This window comes from Littorina saxatilis, unplaced genomic scaffold (assembly GCF_037325665.1).
Source record: "Littorina saxatilis isolate snail1 unplaced genomic scaffold, US_GU_Lsax_2.0 scaffold_1057, whole genome shotgun sequence".
Classification (NCBI taxonomy): domain Eukaryota; kingdom Metazoa; phylum Mollusca; class Gastropoda; order Littorinimorpha; family Littorinidae; genus Littorina; species Littorina saxatilis.
This window is the reverse complement of record NW_027126509.1, coordinates 13,205-32,500: the sequence shown is the minus strand read 5'-3', so window position 1 is coordinate 32,500 and position 19,296 is coordinate 13,205. Positions and strand designations below refer to the sequence as shown.

Here is a 19,296-nt window from a genome sequence, read left to right as displayed (position 1 = left end):
TTCATTAATGATGCTTTTACAGTTGATAACTTGATACAGAGATATGATACGGGGAAACTGAAAAGAAAACAGAGGACAACGGTAAGTCACTGTCACGCAAGCAAAACGATTACGAGCATCGATAAAAGAAATATACCCGTAAATAAGGTTCAAAATTCAATGACTAAATGCTTACAACAACTGTGGTAACTACACACAAATAAGGATCAACATCACTGAATAAATACTTACAAAAACTGTGGAAACACAACACTGAGAACAATGAAGCCACTGAGGGCGTAACGAATATGTGACGACTGAACAGTGACGTTTATAAATGACGTAAAAACTAGACTGACGACGCGCTGACTTTCTACCACAATCACGCAAAAAGAAACGATATTCACGCGAACATACACAATGAAATGAAAGTACAGTAATGAAATAACTGGGGACAGAACAGGCTGATTAAGTGATTAATTAGTTGATTAACCTGACATTGCTTGCCTGTCTGACTGGTTGACTGAGGGTTTGAAAAGTAATTTGCTTACCTGTTAAATTGTTTGCAAGAACAATAAATACATAAATAAATAAATACATTTGATGAATGCAGCAATGATCGTACATTATATGTTTTTTGAGTCCTTAAATTCAAGTAATTACTGTATTACAAAAATACAGAACATACACAACAAAAGTAAAACAAATATAATTGGACTACTACGGATGTAATGACATTGGTATTTCTTGATTTATTCATCGGTTGATTTGTGTCTTCTGAAATACATGGGTTGACACACTGATTGACATTGTTTCTGATGTTTCGATTCCCGCAGCTCAGACACCCACGACCACTGCTTCGCCACCCCAAACCGTTATTTATATAATGGGTGGTGTTATTGGATTTGTACTGCTTGTACTTACTATCCTTGCTGTATTCGTCGGAGTTCTGTTTTGGAAAAGAGGTACGCATTGATAACTTTATTTCTCTATGTCTCTGTCTGTCTATCGGCCTGTCTGTCTGTCTTTATGTATGTTTGTCTATCTGTATCTATATATCTCTCTCTTTCTCTCCCTCTCTCTCTATATTTATCTCTCTTTCTGTTTTTACAATTCCTTCTAGACATGCACAAAGACCAAGGTTCAAGGCATTTACTATCTATTCGACGAATGTCCACATTTTGAGAATATGTTCAACGTCAAACACATCATAATTAAATCTGTTTTAAAACAATTACAAGGAATACAGGCAGTAGTGTTTGATATATATACTGTATACAGACAGACAGCGGCAGACAAACAGACAGACAGACCGACAGACAAACAGACAGACAGACCGACAGACAAACAGACAGACAGACCGACAGACAAACAGACAGACAGACCGACAGACAAACAGACAGACAGACATACATACAGACAGACAGACAAACATACAGACACACAGACTAGGGAAGACAAGCCTCACCGTATGTCTTCGTTAAAAGCAAAACAATTATACAAAAATGCTTCATTCGTTCTCCCCTGCCAGGCAAATCTCGAAGACTACCCCCGCCACCTCCCGCTCCCCACAACTTCAGACGTGCAGTGGCCGACGCTGTGATGTTCAATGCTCAGGCTGCTGGACTGCGTGACAGCGACTCCTTCGCCAGTGCACTGGGACACGACTACGCCATAATTCCTGATGACACTGATCTGAGTATGAGCACTTTTCACTATCCTAAGTTCGGCATCTCTTTAAATACTCAACTTCCCTTACTATCTAGTCAGGACGATTGGCTTACAATAACACATTTCTACTGACATGCAGTAAACAAGCTTCAGTTTGCATATTTTGTCAACAACCCTTTATGAAAATTACATTCCGTATCTTAGCAATGCATAGATAATACTACATGACTTGCTGTGTCGTACCAAATTTACACGATATGCTGAACTGCGAGCGAAAGCGACCTTTTCAATATTCAAAACAGCAACTCGTGTAAATCTGGTACGACACAGCAAGCCATGTAGTATTCTCTATATATATCCTACATACTGTACTTGCATGTCTTTTGCTCCAAACGTCCCGCAGACGAAGCGTCTAAATTGAAGACGTTTCTTTTTGAACCTCGATGCTTCCACAAAGCCTTGTGCAATATTAGACGTCAAAGCGAAACAAAACTGTCACTCTTGAAAGAATGGCGTAACGTGTTCTAAAAAAATATTCCATGGGAAACAGCAGGCGCAAAAGTGTTTCCATAATGACATTTGTCTCGGTGACTCTTGCATCGTTAGCACTGAAACAGCAGGTATCTGCCAGACTACTTTGACATGACCTCATTTACATTATATACACACGTGTGGTTTGAACGATATTGTTAAGTAATGAGTTGTCTCTCTCACGTATGTAGGATAAGTAGAGGTTACATGCCGAGTCTCAGTGATTATCAAAAATAATGGTCGAAGTTTGCGGAGCATGAAAAATGCGAGCTTCAGCGAGCTTTTTCATGATCCGCTAACTTCGACCATTATTTTTAATAATCACTGAGGCGAAGTGTGTAACCTCTTTATTCCTCCTTTCTTCAGTTATTCAAAGAAAACAGGAGTTTTTTTTTTGCGAAAGTTTGATTGAATCCAATTCACTCAACCAGGCAACCTGCGCAGGCGATCGATTAATGCGCACTTATATAGTTCCGTGCAAATCATTCCATTCTGTTAGCACTTCTTGTTAGTTTCCCTGTTTTGGACTAAAAATCAAGTACATAGATATGCTGTTATTCTGCTGTGGCGGTAAAGGCAGATATTGTGTGTTCTGTTTATGTTTTGGTATCGCTTAGGATAATGTTCTTACATCAAATGGGACTAGCAGACGAACTTTTGCACCCATGTTCCAACGTTAAAAACTGTATGAAGTTCAGTTTTCTGAGGAAAATAGTGTATGAAACCGATGTATGTTCTTTACATTGATGAGATGTGTGTATTTGGTTGCGTGTGATCTGTTTATAAAATAAAATATTGTTGAAAACTGACCGTCGGATTGCAGTCTTTTGACGAAGCAACTGAGTGAAAAGAAATGTGAAGGGGGAACTATACTTGTCGCTGGACAAAGTATGGGAGTTATTTACCTTGGGAATTTGCTTGTGTTGAACGTACCGAACTCGTGGATTTTACATGGAGATGTATGTGTTCAAGCCTGTAGTTGTTAACTTAAATGCGGTATGTTTGTATTGTTTGCTCCAGAGATGTATACTTTGTACATTAGAGCGTTCGGAACTTTTCAGTCGCAAAAGTAGTACATGTACCGACGTAGAACAGCTTCTCAACCCATTGCGCTATCGAGGATTCAGGCTGTTGCTGGCTCGTTATTTGTTTGGTTGCTGGGTGTTTATCGAAAAATAACTAGCTCTACAAGTTTACAGAGGTAAAGAAGCAGAGGGGGGAATAAGAAGTATTATGTATCTTAGAAATTGTAAGGCACGTTTAGTTTACCACATGATTTGTCTCCAAGAGAGCAGGGTTTTGAGCATTGTGTGTGGTGCATTTACTCGCCCATTTCAGTCAACGTGTATGAATTATTGCAGATATGTGGCTTTGTGTGTGTTGATTATGTTAAGCATCAGCTTGAAAACCGTTCAGTTATGTTCACGTTTATTTGGCTCCAGTCGCACATTCATGATTGTACAGTATTTGTTTGCGAAGTCACTGGCCCTTATACATATCTTACAGTCATACAATGTTATGATTTACTTGTATCAGGTAAATCAGACAACAGCCTGCAATCGCTTGATTCCACAGCCGTGTCAGACAGCAGCATGTCAGACGACTGTCTGCATCACATCGCCTGTCCTTCGTCTGACAGCTCCCTGCCTGAAGACTACCTGCATCCCGTCGACTCTGCTGGGAAGACAAACACAACTGATGGCACAGGAACAGTGGCTGCGGCATCTCTTCCATACATGCAACCTCACGTTCATGGGAAAATGGTGACAGGTGCGGAACCCCCTCATTTCCGGGTTGATCCACCCTACGAAAACACTGTTGGTATGTAGTGTACTTAGGAGAAAGGCACTACGTGCTGTACATACCTACAGAAAAACAAACAACAAAATACTGTCAAACCTTTTGAATCTGTTAAATGTTGTTTTTTGTTGTTGGTTGGCTAGTTGTTGAGGCACAAACGTTGTGCACGGTGTTTTTTCAAGCTAGCACAGTTTAAGTTCACACTTTCACTCATGTCAAAAACATAACTGTGGGAGTACATTGTTCCTAAAAGCTAAAACTCTGCGCAGTTAATGGTTCATTATATCAAAGGCCAAACAGGTACCAACGTGCAAACCGTATCAGATTAAACGCTCGCACGCGTCAATGTCACACCAGTTACATTTCTGATTACTTGACTTATATAAATCTATATGAACTATTTTAAAGGCTGCCCACGCTTTTAGTACCCAGTTTGCATTTGAGCAGCTGTACATCACCAAGGACTATTACAATTGTCATTCAGATTCTATGTAAGCAATGTTTATTCTGGGGTAACATTATTCTTGTGCTTAGACTTCATTCCTCGCATTACTGAAATGGCTTGCTGTAAATAACATGTTTTGCAATTGATGTTCAGCGAAATGAAAATGTTGTTGTGGAAAAACAAATCAGTGTGTTGTTTTTGTGACAAGAACAGGTTATACCATCTGTGGAAGTGTCATATTGACGTCATATTTAAATGGTAAATGAAACGTATTCAGTAAATGACGAATATCACGATTTAAATGTTGTCATGAGCCGGATTCTGGTCGTCATCATATTATTGTTTTAGTCCTCATGGATACCCATTCGTCAAAGCATAGTAAGACCGTTGGATTGAAGAAGTCAAACCTACAGAGCAAACGCATGCATCTTCCGTGCTATACAGGGCTAAAACACTTCGCATAATATAAACAAACACACCGTCCATTAGATAATATCACGGTCTGAAATTACTACCAAACACAGCATTCAGATTAGAACAATAGAATACTCAAACATGCCCATCTCCTTGAGTGATTTTGCCTTAGAGCGTCTGTATCATAATGTACATTTGCATAGATAGAAAAGGTTATTTTTAACAGGAATTGGATGGAAAACGGCATTACTACAGACGGTCACTTGATGGGAGCCAATGTTTTTTTTTATCATAATTATAATGATTTTAAATTGAAATATCCAAATTTACATCTGATTTTTTTGTTTTTTTGAGGGCGTTATACGCTGTTAAGAATGATCAGAAAAGACGAAAATTGGATTCAGATTCAAACAATGTTTTTTTTCATATTAGTGATGATGTTGTACGGAAACAAATGTCTAAAGGTGGAGTAAAACATTTATATACCCACCTTGTGAAAAATGATGACAATTTACAGTGCATGGAAAAATGGTCTAATTTATTTAATTGTGATGTAAATGTTAAAAAAGTGTTTTCAACAATAATGAGAACTACACGAGACACATACCTAAGATGGTTCCAATATAGAATACTACATATAATGTTTTCCCTCTCAACGCCTGTTATATGTTATGAACATTTCTGACACACCACTATGTAGTTTTTGTACAAAGGAAGAGGAAACATTGGAACATTAGTTTTGGGAGTGCACAAGAGTTAAGCTTTTTTGGACTGATTTTACAGAATGGTTATGCCTACATTTCACACATTGCAGTAATTTGAATGTGTCAAAAGAGCTTGTCATTTTAGGGTATTTAGGCTACTTTTATACGGATGCTGTTTTTGTATTCCATTTAGTCAAGTTTTGACTAAATGTTTTAACATAGAGGGGAATCGAGACGAGGGTCATGTGTGTGTGTGTGTGCATGTGTGTGTGTGTTGAGCGATTCAGAGTAAACTACTGAACCGATCTTTATGAAATTTGACATGAGAGTTCCTGGGAATAATGTCCCCGGACTTTTTTTTTCTGTTTTTCGATAAATGTCTTTGATGACGCCATATCTGGCTTTTTGTAAAAGTTGAGGCGGCACTGTCACACCCCTTATTGTTCAATCAAATTGATTGAAATTTTGGCCAAGCAATCTTCGACAAAGGCCGGACTTCGGTATTGCATTTCAGCTTGGTGGCTTAAAAATTAATAAATGACTTTGGTCATTAAAAATCTGAAAATTGTAAAAAAAAAAAAAAAGAATGTATAAAACGATCCAAATTTACGTTCATCGTATTTTTCATCATTTTTCTGATTCCAAAAACATATAAATATGTTATATTTGGATTAAAAACAAGCTCTGAAAATTAAAAATATAAAAATTATGATCAAAATTAAATTTTCGAAATCAATTTAAAAACACTTTCATCTTATTCCTTGTCGGTTCCTGATTCCAAAAACATATAGATATGATATGTTTTGATTAAAAACACGCTCAGAAAGTTAAAACGAAGAGAGGTGCAGTAAAGCGTGCTGTGAAGCACAGCGCTACCGCGCCAAACAGGCTCGTCACTTTCACTGCCTTTTGCACTAGCGGCGGACTACGTTCAATTTAATTCTGTGAGTTCCACAGCTTGACTAAATGTAGTAATTTCGCCTTACGCGACTTGTTTGTTTATTCTCCTTGCCAAACAATGTATATTTGGAGCCAAACTAAATAAGACAGTCCCAACACTAAATGTTTTTGTGAAAAGTGTCAAACAAAGGTTTTTGATTGAAAAGTATAACGCTAGTTTAAATAATGAGTATGGTAAATTTGCAAAGGATTGGTGTTTGTATGAACACTTTTTTCATTGATGCCATAAGAAAATTGTATTGATTGATTCCGTTTGAACATTTTTGAATGTAATACTCTTTGTTCTATTTACTCATTACACATATTATACAGTACGTTTACGCATATTATTATATCCCATGTATACCTGGAGGCTACTGCAGTCATTGTCCCAGTGTATTTCAAAGTGTGACCACCGTCCCCTCCTCACCCACCCCCCCTCCCCCTAGCCTCAGTTATCCACTCCCCCCATGTCCCCTGTCCTTTCAATCCACCCACCGTATTGTCCACGGCCCGTATGCATGAACTGGAAGTCAGAAACACTGGAAGTAGAGGCCTCTTTTGGACGTGGGAACTTCCGAAGTTAGCTTTCTAACTGTTCCCTATGCATAAACGCCGTAGTGCTGACTTCGAGAGTATTCGGTCAAGGTCGCGAAAATTGGGGGAATCCCAACTAGTACATGCGTTTGTTAACGGTAAGCTTGGCGACCAGAAGAAACAAATCTCATCACGAGTTCAAAAGGGCGAACGTTGAGCGCGCTGTAGTACTAACAGCGTTATTGCTGTTGTTTGTTTGAATGGTAAAACGAAAGGGTCGGTTCAAACCTGTGATGATTGTCTTGGAATCGAATGAATGCCTAGCTATGACAATGACTTTGTTGACCTGAATGTTAGGGAGAAAAATAGATATGTTGAAATCTCAGTTGCATGCAGGAAGCTTCAACCTTTTCTTTTTTGCCTCTCTTTTTTTTTCTTTTTTTGTTTTTTTGTTATCGGGGAGCATCCGTCTTTATTGATATTTTTTTCTGTTCTTTTTTCCTGCTTTTTATAAACAAGTCAAGATTGGATTTTTTGTGAAAGCATAGGACAGTTTCTTTACGCAATTAAAAAAAATGAACACAGAGACAAAAACCGGTTGTTACAGCGAATGCAATTGAGGCCTATAAAGAAAAAAGATCAATAAAAAATAAAAAAAATAAAAATGTGTTTGCTCCTAGCGGCACTTGAACCCGGAGCGCCGGATCGAATTTCCGAATCCGTAACCACTACACCATGCTACTCGTGTAAAAAAAAAAGCGTGATCAAAAGATGTAATATGAGTTATTCAGTCGTGATGGTTTGAAAGCTCACCACCTTCGTCGAATGACTCGAGCACGGTTTTTTCGGTTAGTAACTGATCGAACTGTCGCTTTTGAGCCACTCTGTTTCAAGCATTTCACCTAAATTAAACAAGAATGTCACAGTTTGTGTCTATGGTGCAAGGTAGCCGACCGTCTCATTGTAGCCAAGTTACGACAGTTGCTCGATTGACGCATTTCACGTCTTCGATATTCTGTCTGAGCTCATTTCCCAATGAGCTGCCTTAAAAACAGGAATGTCCTGCAATTGTAGTATGCGTTGGAGTTGGTTTTTTTTTTATGGGTAAGGACATTTAAGTGAGAGACGTACCCTGCAAATTAACATTGAAAGTGGGAACTTCGGAAGCAAAGTTGCCAGCTACTCGGTATGCAAGAGCTAAATTGAAAGCCGAAGTAGTGGCTTCGAGAGTTCTGAGGTCAAGGTCGAGGAAATTGGGGGAATCCCAATTAGTGCGCATGCGTTTGTAAACGGTAGGCTTGGTGACCAGAGGAAACAAATCTCATCGCGAGTTCGTAAATGGGCGAACGTTGATCGCGCTGTAGCTTTTACTATAGTTGTTTCTTCTGCCTGGTTGAACGAAAGGGTCGGTTCAAAGCTGTGATGATTGTCATGAAATTGAATGACTGTCTATGATAATGATTTTGTTCACCAGAATGTTCGGGAGAATAACACATTGTGTGTTTATGTGGTAGCGAAGTCGGTTATGTTAAACCTCTTCTTTTTTTAATGATTGTGTATCGGTAAAACTGTTTTGGACAAAATAGGTTGGTTAGAGCGAACGTTTGGGTTACTGGTAAATTTGAAAAGGCAGAAATCAATCAGTGTTTGGAGAATCAAGATATAAGGTGTAGTGAAAAGAAGATAAGTTCAGTGACTTTCATATTAATTGGGAAAATGTGTGTCCGAATTTTTACAAAAGATAAATTGTTGTACTTTGGTATTTGTACATTTTGTTTGTCCTCGTTAATTGTAAACAGGATGTATGTGTATATAAATTTGAAAGTCAAGATTGGATTTGTTTAGCCTACGCGCGTGTGTGCATGTGTGTTAGACATAGACATAGAACACTTTATTATCTCAATTACGAGAAACTCGGGTGTGGTGAATCATAATAAACAACATAAAGCGTAAGGACATCAATAAAACATCGAAGCACAAATACTCAGCTCATAATAGTGTGTGGTAAGGGGGGATGGAGGGGTGTACACATACACACACACACACACACACACACACACACCGTCGAACACACGCACACACACACACACACAAACACACACGCACACAAACACACACACACACGCACACACACACACAAACACACACTCACACATGCACACAACGACGCCCATATTCATAGAAACACAGTAACCCCCTCGTATCAAGCGGGAATGGAAGAGTGGTGGCCAATGACCCAGAACAAACAAAAGTCAAAGCTGGCAACTCAGGTTTGTATTCAGGGAAATTTGCACGAAATGCATGCACAAGATACGACTGACTTTTCCTTCTATTTTCTCTCTTTGGGACTTTCATTTGCGTCAGCTCGGTTTGATATGAAAAACTGAAGAAAAGCCCTGCCTTTTTGCACTGAGAAACTGTGGAAGTAGCGTGTTTACTACTGGGTCTGGCTGAAGTACATTTACCCTCATTTACTTCCTCGTTAGCTTCCAAAGTAAACTCTTTTTTCGTCCCATGCATGCGAAAGTGAGGATGTACTTCCGATGTTGCTCAAAACTTTAGAAGTAGTCGCAAACTACCCTGAGTTACTTCCTCCCTTTGCTTCGAAGTAAACCCTTTTTCCGGCCCATGCATACGAAAGTGAGGCAAGTACTTCCGATGTCACTCAAAACTTCGGGAGTTGTGGCGAACTTTCCCCATAAGCATATGGGCCCATGTATGTGTCTTGTCTAGGTATGTGCGTATGTATGCGCAAAGACAATCATATATTATGCTTGTAAAATATGTGTTTGCTGTATGTTATGTTTATATGTATATACAAGAAAAAGGACAAAAAAAGGAGAAAAAAGGAATACTCAAACATTATCCCCGAGTACGCAGTACTAGGGTCCAGCAGACTTTAATAGGGAGATTAAGTGTACAGTGCCAGTGGTAGTAGTAGTGGTTAACTTAAGGAAAATCTATGTATCATTACGCGTTCCGCTTACGGTAACGAAACCGACAACGACGTCTCGGCGAGTGCGTTTAGTTTCACTTTCGTTAACGTAATGGTAGGGAAGACAACTGATGCATAATTCTAAAGAGTACCGTCCCATGTCTTGACTCTTCATTTGAAAAAAGAAGAAAAGTCTTACCCGTAGCAGACGACGCAGCAGAGACGACACAAAGAAAACCAACAACCACAGAACCGGTAAGTGCAATGTTGTTTGTATTGATACATCGTAATGTTTCTTATATATATATAGGCCAAGATAAAACGGGATGCAGCCCTGGGCAATCTGCAAAAGGCCCAGCCTTCCCATACCTGTCAACCTGTACGGTTTTCCCGTGTTGTGTACGGGATTTATCAAAATGTAGGTGTGTACACAGCCTTAGCAGTACGGGCAAACCAAATTGTACCGGTAATTCATGTCAATGCTGTGATCTTGACAACAATTACCTTTCAAGATGCAAGTGACGATTAACACACACACACTCAGGCATGTCAACTGAATCAAAGAGACACAGACAGAGTAAGTGTAGTGCACGTTGTAGTGATCCACTGCTTGAATATGTGGGTCAGTGAATCCTTTAAAATAGCCCACTTCCATGGCTTCAGTGACCTTCCCGGTGTCAGATATCTGCATGATCGCTGACAAGTTTTATTTTGAGTTAGATACATGGAGTCCTTTTGAAAATTAGAATGTGGAACAAACTTACTAGTCACTTGTTTCTCTTTTAATTCAATCTATGATTCAACCATCATTTGAGAATTTAACTCCAGAAATGATGAATTGAAAAGCAGTATGAGAGATTATGCAAATGATTACTAAAAATAGACCTGCAGACAGTGCCCATGCTATTTTCCAAATCTCCTTCCTTTTCACCAGAGTGAGCCGTTTTGAAATTAAGTTACCAATTGGAACTTACTGAAAACTGTTTTCTTATTTAAATTGAAGTTTTGAGTCAATAATTATTGATAATTTACATCAGGACAAGGGGGGCAACTGTGTTATTTTTGGTTTTGTCAGAAATTTTTCAAACATGGTTATTTTCCATCCTGTAGATGAAACTTGTTTAAAATCAAGTTCATCCATTAGAGCGATTCTGGGGGGTAAACAGGCCTGAAGCTGGTTTTTGTATTTTCAAAAAAAAAAGTTGGTGTGTAAGGGATTGTTACCTTGAATACAGTTTCTAGTCATATAAATACAGGTTGGCCTTGGAGGGGGTTGACAGGTCTGCCTTCCGGCAGTGGTGAAGGCAAGTCTCTCATTGACATAGTCTCTGCATATCCAGGCCAAAACTAAAGATAGTTGCAGCAGAGTTCCCACAACAAACAAGCATAAATGAAACATAGAATTAATGGTTGGACATATTTGTACTCCCAACTGTATTCAATAACCTTTTTTTTTTTTTAGGTTTCCTGGTCAGCCCAGGCCCCAGTCCACTACTAAATTTGTTAGCTTTGACATTCATACGTGTGGCCCCTTCAGCTGAATTGATTATCACAATTGTTATGCATGTGACATTATTTATTTTAAATTGCAGATGAAGTACCGACGATAAGGCGAAAGAGAAGAGGAGGGGTGCTAGAAGAGTACCAAGCCTTTCGGCGACAAGCGGACGAGGACAGAGAAAGAAGAAGGAGCGAGAGGGAGGAGAGAGAGTTCAGGAGGAGGGAAGCCGAAGCGGAGAGAGAGTTGAGGAGGGAGTAGCTGGATCTCCGCAGGCAAGAACTCGCGTTGCAGGCAAAGCGAGATGCCGCTTTTTTTTTTAGTTACTTTTACAAAAAAAATGATTACCAGAAATCTTTCTTTGGGTGGGTGGGGGGTGGTCGTGATCAGTTTTATTTCACAAAATAAATTTTCAGCGTTTTTTTCTTTAGTATAATTTTTAATTCTGTAGGGGTGGAATGTGGCGATTTTAACTTTTTTTGGTTTTTTTGTTACTCTGTTGTGTGTTATATTTTGATTCAGTAAAAATGTTGATTGCTAAGTTCACTTTTGTTTTCAAATCTTGTTCAAATTTTGTGTGTGAGTTTGTGTGATTAGAGATGAATTATTCCAAAAACGCAAGGAAAACAAGGTTGGCATTATCCTCCTACATTCGGTAATATTAGGCATGTATGAAGTCTAAAGTTCCGCAACATCTACAGTTTCATATATTTTAATTAAGCACAAGGTCACACGGAAAACCCATTCTTCTTTTTTATGCCAATGGTGACAAGACAACAAGCGACCCAAAACTACCTGTTAGCCGGCCGCACTGCTTGACCTCAGTACCAGAGCGACCGCAAGCAAAGCCCGACTTGATATGGTGATCTTTGATTACTTTTCCTTCACTTATCCAAACATTATTCTCTTCCTGAATTTTTATAAGCCAGACTCCATGGCAAACACCTAGCAATGACCAGGATCAGAAATACATCTCACTTTAGCCAAGTCTGAGTAGTCTGTTATTCTTCTTTCTTGATTGATTGCCTCCCTTTCACCATAAAATTCTCTGATTTCCAAATCTGAGATGCATGCATCAGTTTTACTGTTATATCTGCAATAAATTTAGTTTCTGTACATTTATCATTAATCATAATTATTCCAATAAATTGACTTGCACTAAAGCTAAGTTAGAGAGAGAATTTACTGACAACAATTAAATCAGATCTAGAGTGAGTTGTTTCAACATAAAAACAAGCATTATAATTGTACAAACACATAGACATGTATACACACTTTGGACTGAACTCTCACTCTGTAATACAATTTCAAACGTTGAATTTAATTACTATTTCTTCAAGCTTTGCCATGCAAAGGGCAATATTTTAACAAGTCTCAAATGTATGTTCTGTTACTCAAAATAATCCCTTTAACTTCAAGTACTATTAATTATAAATTATTTATAACACCTTATACACATATATATGTAGATAACCAATTCTAACTTCATATGACTATAATTTGATTTTCAATTTGTTTCACTTTCAAAGTCAAATAATCATACAGCAAATAGTACACAAACTCATTTCAATTCATGGACAGATCCAGTTATTAATATGTGGTTATTTAGGAATGTAATGGCACTAGAAATAAAATAATTAATGAAGATGTAAGGTCTAGCTCCAGGTGTGTTCAGCTACATTTGGTGGGCGTATCGAAATACGATCATGATAATCAGAGACGAGAGATGATGCATGCGTGTCTTCGTGTTTTCCAAGCCCTGAGACTTTCGCTGTGAACGTGGGATCTTTTTCGTGCGCAAGTGTGCACACGGGGGTGTTCGGACACCGAAGAGAGTCTGCACAAAGTTGACTCCGAGAAATAAATCTCTCGCCGAACGTGGGGATCGAACCAAACCAAACACTTTTAACCCCCTACCCCTTATAGAGGATGAGTGAGTGGTCAGCAGCAAATAAAGATGTACATTCCAACAGATCACTGAAAGTGACGCAAGGCTGCCCAAATGGCAGGTAAAAATAGTTATACACGTTAAAAATACACTCAAGCAAAATGTGTGAGTGTACGTGGGAGTTTCAGCCCATGAATGTAGAAGAAGAAGATTGGATCTTTTGTAAGGACGGGTCCTGAGGCAAATCCACACAGCCCAAATATTTGACAGTTCAGTGTCTTTGAAAAAGTTATAGTTGAAGAACAAGATTTTCAGTGAAGAGTGGAGAGTCCCATGTGACTGCCTGGCTGGTGATGATGGTTGTTTAGTGGCCGCTTGGTACCGAGGTATGGGCAGACAAGAAGACCCTCTGCCTGCAAACTACAAATTACAACACAGCAGTACCCATGTCAGAGATCCATGTGCACACCTACTAATGCATAATGAAGAATAGCATGTACTAAAGTAATTTGCGAAAGCAAGTACAGCTGTACAGGCTGATAAAGCAAAGTAGCACTAGCAGTTACTTCAAGAAAGTCACTGTCCTGCAAGATATGTCAAAAGCCGGTATATACCACACAAACAAATTATGTTCGGTGTCAGTATGAGTGACCATCAGATATGTATTTATACACAAGTGACAAGAGCATACAATTTTACAAATGATCAATAAATGGAGGTCAGCTGGGTTCTTACCTGGCTTTATTTTTACGCAGGTTCACTTGATAATAGACATATGCTTGTTTGGAATCAGTAGCGAAATAAGAAACAGGCCGCAGCCAGTATGAAACGTTTAAAGCGCGCCCCAGTTGGGTGCTTCTTTTTTTGTGTGTCAATTTTACAGACGACAGAAATGTCTGAATGTGCAGCATCTATTTGGTTTAACCAAATTTAACTCAATAAAGTACCACTGAAAAAGTTGCTTTTGCATTTGACTGACTATTAGGGTTTAACGTCCTCTTAGACCAACTGGTCTATATTGGGACAGGTGTTGGTAATACGCTGAAAATATGGTGTGATACTTTGATTCGAACAAGCCCGCTGTGGCTGTCTTCTTCGACACACCAGCATTGGGTTTGTCTTGTCAAAGTATTGAAATACGATCATGATAATCAGAGATGAAAGATCATGCAAGCGTGTCTTCGTGTTTTCCAAGCCCTGAGACTTTTGCTGTGAACTTGGGATCTTTTTCGGGGGTGTTCGGACACCAAAGAGAGTCTGCACAAAGTTGAATCCGAGAAATAAATCTCTTACCGAACGTGGGGATCGAACCCACGCTGATAGCGACCAACTGGCTACAAAGCCAGCACGCTACCAACTTAGCTACGTCCCCGCCAATTGCATTTGACCAGATACTTGTAGTTGCAAACCGGGTTATCCACCATATTTTGAACTCCCACCAGGCGACCGGGCAGTAGATTTGGCCATCTCTAAGCAGTGAAATCATGTTAATAATTTAAAGCCTTCTACAGGGTCAATTTGTTTAGATGCTTGGCCATTTGGATGCCAAACACCATGTGACACAAGATCAATGCAATGAGCATTTCTTCTACTTGAGAGCTACACAGACAATTAGTAGAGATACTCCTCCAGTGTTGGTGGATTCAGTCCAAAGAACTGTGATGGCTCACTGCCATGTAGGCAAGTATGACAGTTGGACAACAAAACTCCAACCAGGTAGAGTTTCCCTACAGGGGACAAGAACAGCTTCAAATTTTTTTTGAAATCCAAAAATGCCCACAGCCCAACAATTTTTGAAAATTCCCATTCAACAGAGTTTCTCACCCTGCTCATTTCTGTGTTGAAGGCCTGTTGCTCTTCTGTGATCTGTCCACGGTACGGCCTCATCAAGTTAGGGGTCAAGGGGTAGGCTCGGTCCCCATACAGGTACATTTCATCTCCTGTTGGAGTGACCATGTGCTGCTGCATGTGTTCAAGAATGCCACTACCATTCAGCAAAGCTGCGTCATGTCGTCGACAAACCAAGGGCCCAAAAACATTTGCCACAAGGCCATTTGGTGTCACGACACACTGAAACTTTAGAGAGTGCACCCTCTTATGGCCATTGTACACTTCTTGTTGCAAATGGCCTGGGCGACACATTGATCGTATTGTGCCGTCAACCATCCCCCAACAAAACTCCAGAGGAGCCCCCTTGGCATGTATAGCTGCACAGTACCGTTCCAGTTGGGGCACTGTCAGCCATGGCTGATTGAGGTTTGTTAGTTTGTCAGAAAACTGATCATAGATGAAGTCGATACCTACCTTGAACAGCACACACAACTCCGGCTTGGGACGATGAAACATCTGCGAAACGTCAGCAAACCGGCATGGGTAAGCCAACCTCCGCAGACAGATGCAGAGCACCTCCAATCCTGAAAAAAATCATAAATTCAAATGAGCGAATGTGTGTGGAGAGGCATATTCTCATACAGTCTTCAAGTTCAAAATAATAACACTGCAAAAGTTTTCTCACGCGCCTTAAAATATCCAGCCCGACATGCTTATCATCAGTTTGATTTTCTATTTATCAGGTTTGACACAGTTACTGGCTATACTGCACACACAAAAACAGTTACCCGAAAAGAACAAAATAAAAAAATAAAAAATTTTTAAGGGGGGGGGGGGGGGGGGACACCACGAAGACAAAATCAATAAAAACAATTATCATAAAAAAAAGTTAAAACAAATAAGTCCTTTGCACATCAAAAGTAACTTCCCTTGAACTTGGATTCACGTAACAATGGCGGCCACTTCGTCAACTTGTAAAAACAATATTCATTTATTTTTTTAAACTAATATGAATAAATTATCAGTATCAACGCATCTTTATTTATCCTGTTACCATATTTTAAAAATAATTTCACTCAACTCCACAGACTAAGTCAGTAAGTGGCACAACCAATTCACTATTATTTCTCTATTGTCTAAATAGAGTACTGTGTCGACCAAAGGGGCTAAAGTTAGTCAGGTACATTTTGTGATTCAAGTTCAAAATACATAGTTCAAATTTGAGATTTTAAGCAATCCCAAAATAAATTATGCCCCAACTCAACGCTCCGCTTTAATCTTTTACGAAACCTGAAATAGTAAAAACAACTCACTGAATATTCACAGTAAATGCAAACTTCATGACTTTGCGAATCAAATCATGGAGGAGGATCATTAAACTATCATTCTGACTGAAATACAACTCAACTTCACAGCAACCAGGGTAAAAAAAATAAATCCTCACCACTGGCCTTGGTTCCTTGATTGTTCATTCCATTAGGCGCCTGCATAGTCCTCTGCATTCCCAGAAGGGCGCACAGTCTCCGAATCTCTTCCGCGCTGAAGCGAAATAAGTCCTCACATTCGATGGCTGTGAAGTGATCGAGGGCGAACTGACCCTCATAGGCCCTTCTTTCTGGCTGTTGAAATGTAGGTTAAACTTAGTGAAATCATGGATCACTTGTACACTTTATTCAATTAATTAGCCTGAAAATTCTGCTGAAGCTACTCAAATCAATACTGGGTAACAGAGGGAAAGTTAAACTCCAACATTTTAACTCGCCAGCTGGGCGAGTAACTTCAAGAAAGTCACTTTCTTTCTTTATTTGGTGTTTAACGTCGTTTTCAACCATTCAAGGTTATATCGCGACGGGGAAAGGGGGGAGATGGGATAGGGGAAAGATGGGATAGAGCCACTTGTTAATTGTTTCTTGTTCACAAGAAAGTCACTAACCTGGCAGAAATTTCCCCGCCCCGATACATACCAGTTACCACAATTGATCTGCAGTAGCGTTAAAACCCTTTTGGTTGCATTTGACCAGAATTTTAATTGACCAGCCAGGTGAGTTGCGAGCCTGTTGTTACTAGCCAAGCGGATTGTTCACTCGCCCCTGCATAACAAATGACCCTTACACTAAGTTACAGGTTGAACTTGAAGCATGTTGGATAAATAGTTTCAACTGTGCATCTCAAAAAGCACCAGTTGACAGTATTCTGATATAAATACTGTGTATGTTTTAGAACACAGAAGTTTCCTTGTACTGAAGTAATTTGATCCTAGAAATAATAAAACTAGAACCAAGGTGCCTTGTGCTTAAAAGTCTGATAGAACCAGTAAGTGTAACATCCTTCTTGAAAGTACATGTATTGCTATCAAATTAAAATGACACAAGAACACAAACTGACAGTGACACAGACTCTGTGACAGAGAGTGGACTTAATAATAATATTCATGCTTTGATGAAACTAAAACTCTTGACTGCAGATTTGGTCATCAGTTTCCATTTGATTTTGATTCTTGAACAGTAAATAGTTAAAACTCTATGTTTATAAACCATTAAATGTAAGTAACAAAGTCACACGGAAACCAAATCTAGGTGTAAGTGTTAGATCTACCCAATATCACTATCAGTATCACTGTAGATTCAGACAAGATCACTATCATGACTATGAAATCTAACCAAAAAAACATTTAATTTTTTACATGAACAACATTTAAAACCTAACCATAACCAATCCAAAGTAACCTCACCGGCCATAACCAAAATATACGCCTGTTCCTGACAGTTAGATCTATATTTCAGCGGAACCTTTAATGCCTTTAGAAGCTAAGCTTTGACTTGTTTGCTAACCTGATCAAGCAGTGCGAAGACAACAAAATCATCTTCTGCGTCATCCTCGTCCCACGCCGCAAGCTCAAAAGTTGGTCCCTGGCATCCATGAAGATCGATCTTAAAACAAAACATAAACAGCGAGAGGATTGGAACATTTGCAACTTTTCACTGCATAACTCATCTTCCAGACAGTAAGCGAAATCGAAATCAAAAAGGGTGAATCGAAAAACTGAACACAAATCAAAAGCAGCCATTTTTTGTGTGTTTGAAATGTGAAAAAGCTTGCTCTGTTCAACGCTTAAATTACAGCATCAAACCAGGATTATATCACACATTAAACTGACATTTGTACCATTAAGTGGTTTAGGAACATACTAGTTATAGATAATCGTGTAAATAAACAAGCGTTCGCTCAGTTTTTACATACCTTTTGGGGCTCGTTATTTTCGTCGATTCAACCACAGCTCGTTAGCGGATCGAAGGAAGCATCCGTAAACTTTGACCCCTAACCTTTGAACTGCGCACACATCGCTGACGTCAACACATAAAAAAGTACCGATAACCACTAGCACTACCACTGGCACTGTACACTTAATCAGTCTAATTGTGTGTCTGTGTGTCTGTCTCGACTTAACAGCTTATTGCTGGGAAATTACTGGGCGCAGTTTGTTCAAAAGTTGATACACTAACTTGATAATAGGTCCGATTGATCGTATTAAAACTTCATAATGTTACCTGGGACCTAAATGCCAAATATTCCACAAAAACGACTCTTAACGGCGGGCGCGATTCGCGGTGGGATAGAACAGCCGTTTGGCTGATAAACCCAGCCAAGCCAGCGACACCGTACCAGGCTTTGTGTGCGTGCGTGCTTTGCGTGCGTGTACCACTGCGCGAGGAGTATAGGCATTTGAGTTCACTGGCCAATGTCAGATTTGTTGGCTTGGAGGAAAGGGTTTCCGACTATGGCCAAAGGGATCCGGGTTCGATTCCCGGCATGGGCGGTCTATTTTTTTTAATTCTTGTTTACTATTGTTTATTATGAACGTTTTAATGTTTTATTTTACTCTAATAATTTTTTTATTTGTGTAAAATAAATAAAAAAAATGTTTTTAAATCCACGTGCACAAGACAAAAACGTTCATACTGGGGGAGCGAGCCAGTCTGAAGAGTACTCGGGTCCAGCGCCAGCGTTTTTTATAAGACCTTCCCCGTGTGTGTTGTCATGTATTCAACACCCACAACAAACACTGTAGCTCTCGGCTCAATTTCAAATCTCGGGGAATTGCGCATGAAATACTCAGGAGCAAAA

At 39.4% G+C, this 19,296-nt stretch overlaps 1 protein-coding gene across 2 annotated transcripts; it reads right to left on the bottom strand.

Moving 5' to 3' along the window:
* Nucleotides 1-12,753: 12,753 nt before the first annotated feature.
* Nucleotides 12,754-18,583, bottom strand: LOC138954950 (uncharacterized). 2 transcript variants are annotated; one of them, XR_011452032.1, is made up of 5 exons: nt 18,412-18,583; nt 18,003-18,101; nt 16,616-16,790; nt 15,646-15,755; nt 12,754-13,761 (listed from the first exon to the last, which is right to left on the bottom strand). XR_011452032.1 is itself a non-coding variant. In XM_070326687.1 (4 exons), exons 3-4 carry the CDS (start codon nt 16,671-16,673, stop codon nt 14,953-14,955), a joined length of 861 nt encoding a protein of 286 aa, XP_070182788.1. In that variant the 5' UTR covers nt 16,674-16,790; nt 18,003-18,101; nt 18,412-18,583; the 3' UTR covers nt 12,754-14,952. The 2 variants fall into 2 exon arrangements, 1 of the variants encoding a protein (XP_070182788.1); XM_070326687.1 differs by having other exon boundaries at nt 12,754-15,755.
* Nucleotides 18,584-19,296: the final 713 nt, after the last annotated feature.

Excerpts from the sequence above, each read along its gene's own strand:
- LOC138954950 (XM_070326687.1), bottom strand. The coding sequence starts at position 16,673 with ATGCAGAGGACTATGCAGGCGCCTAATGGAATGAACAATCAAGGAACC. Across the intron at positions 15,756-16,615 it reads TCAAGGAACCAAGGCCAGTG|GATTGGAGGTGCTCTGCATC; the intron begins GTGAGGATTTAT and ends GATTTTTTTCAG.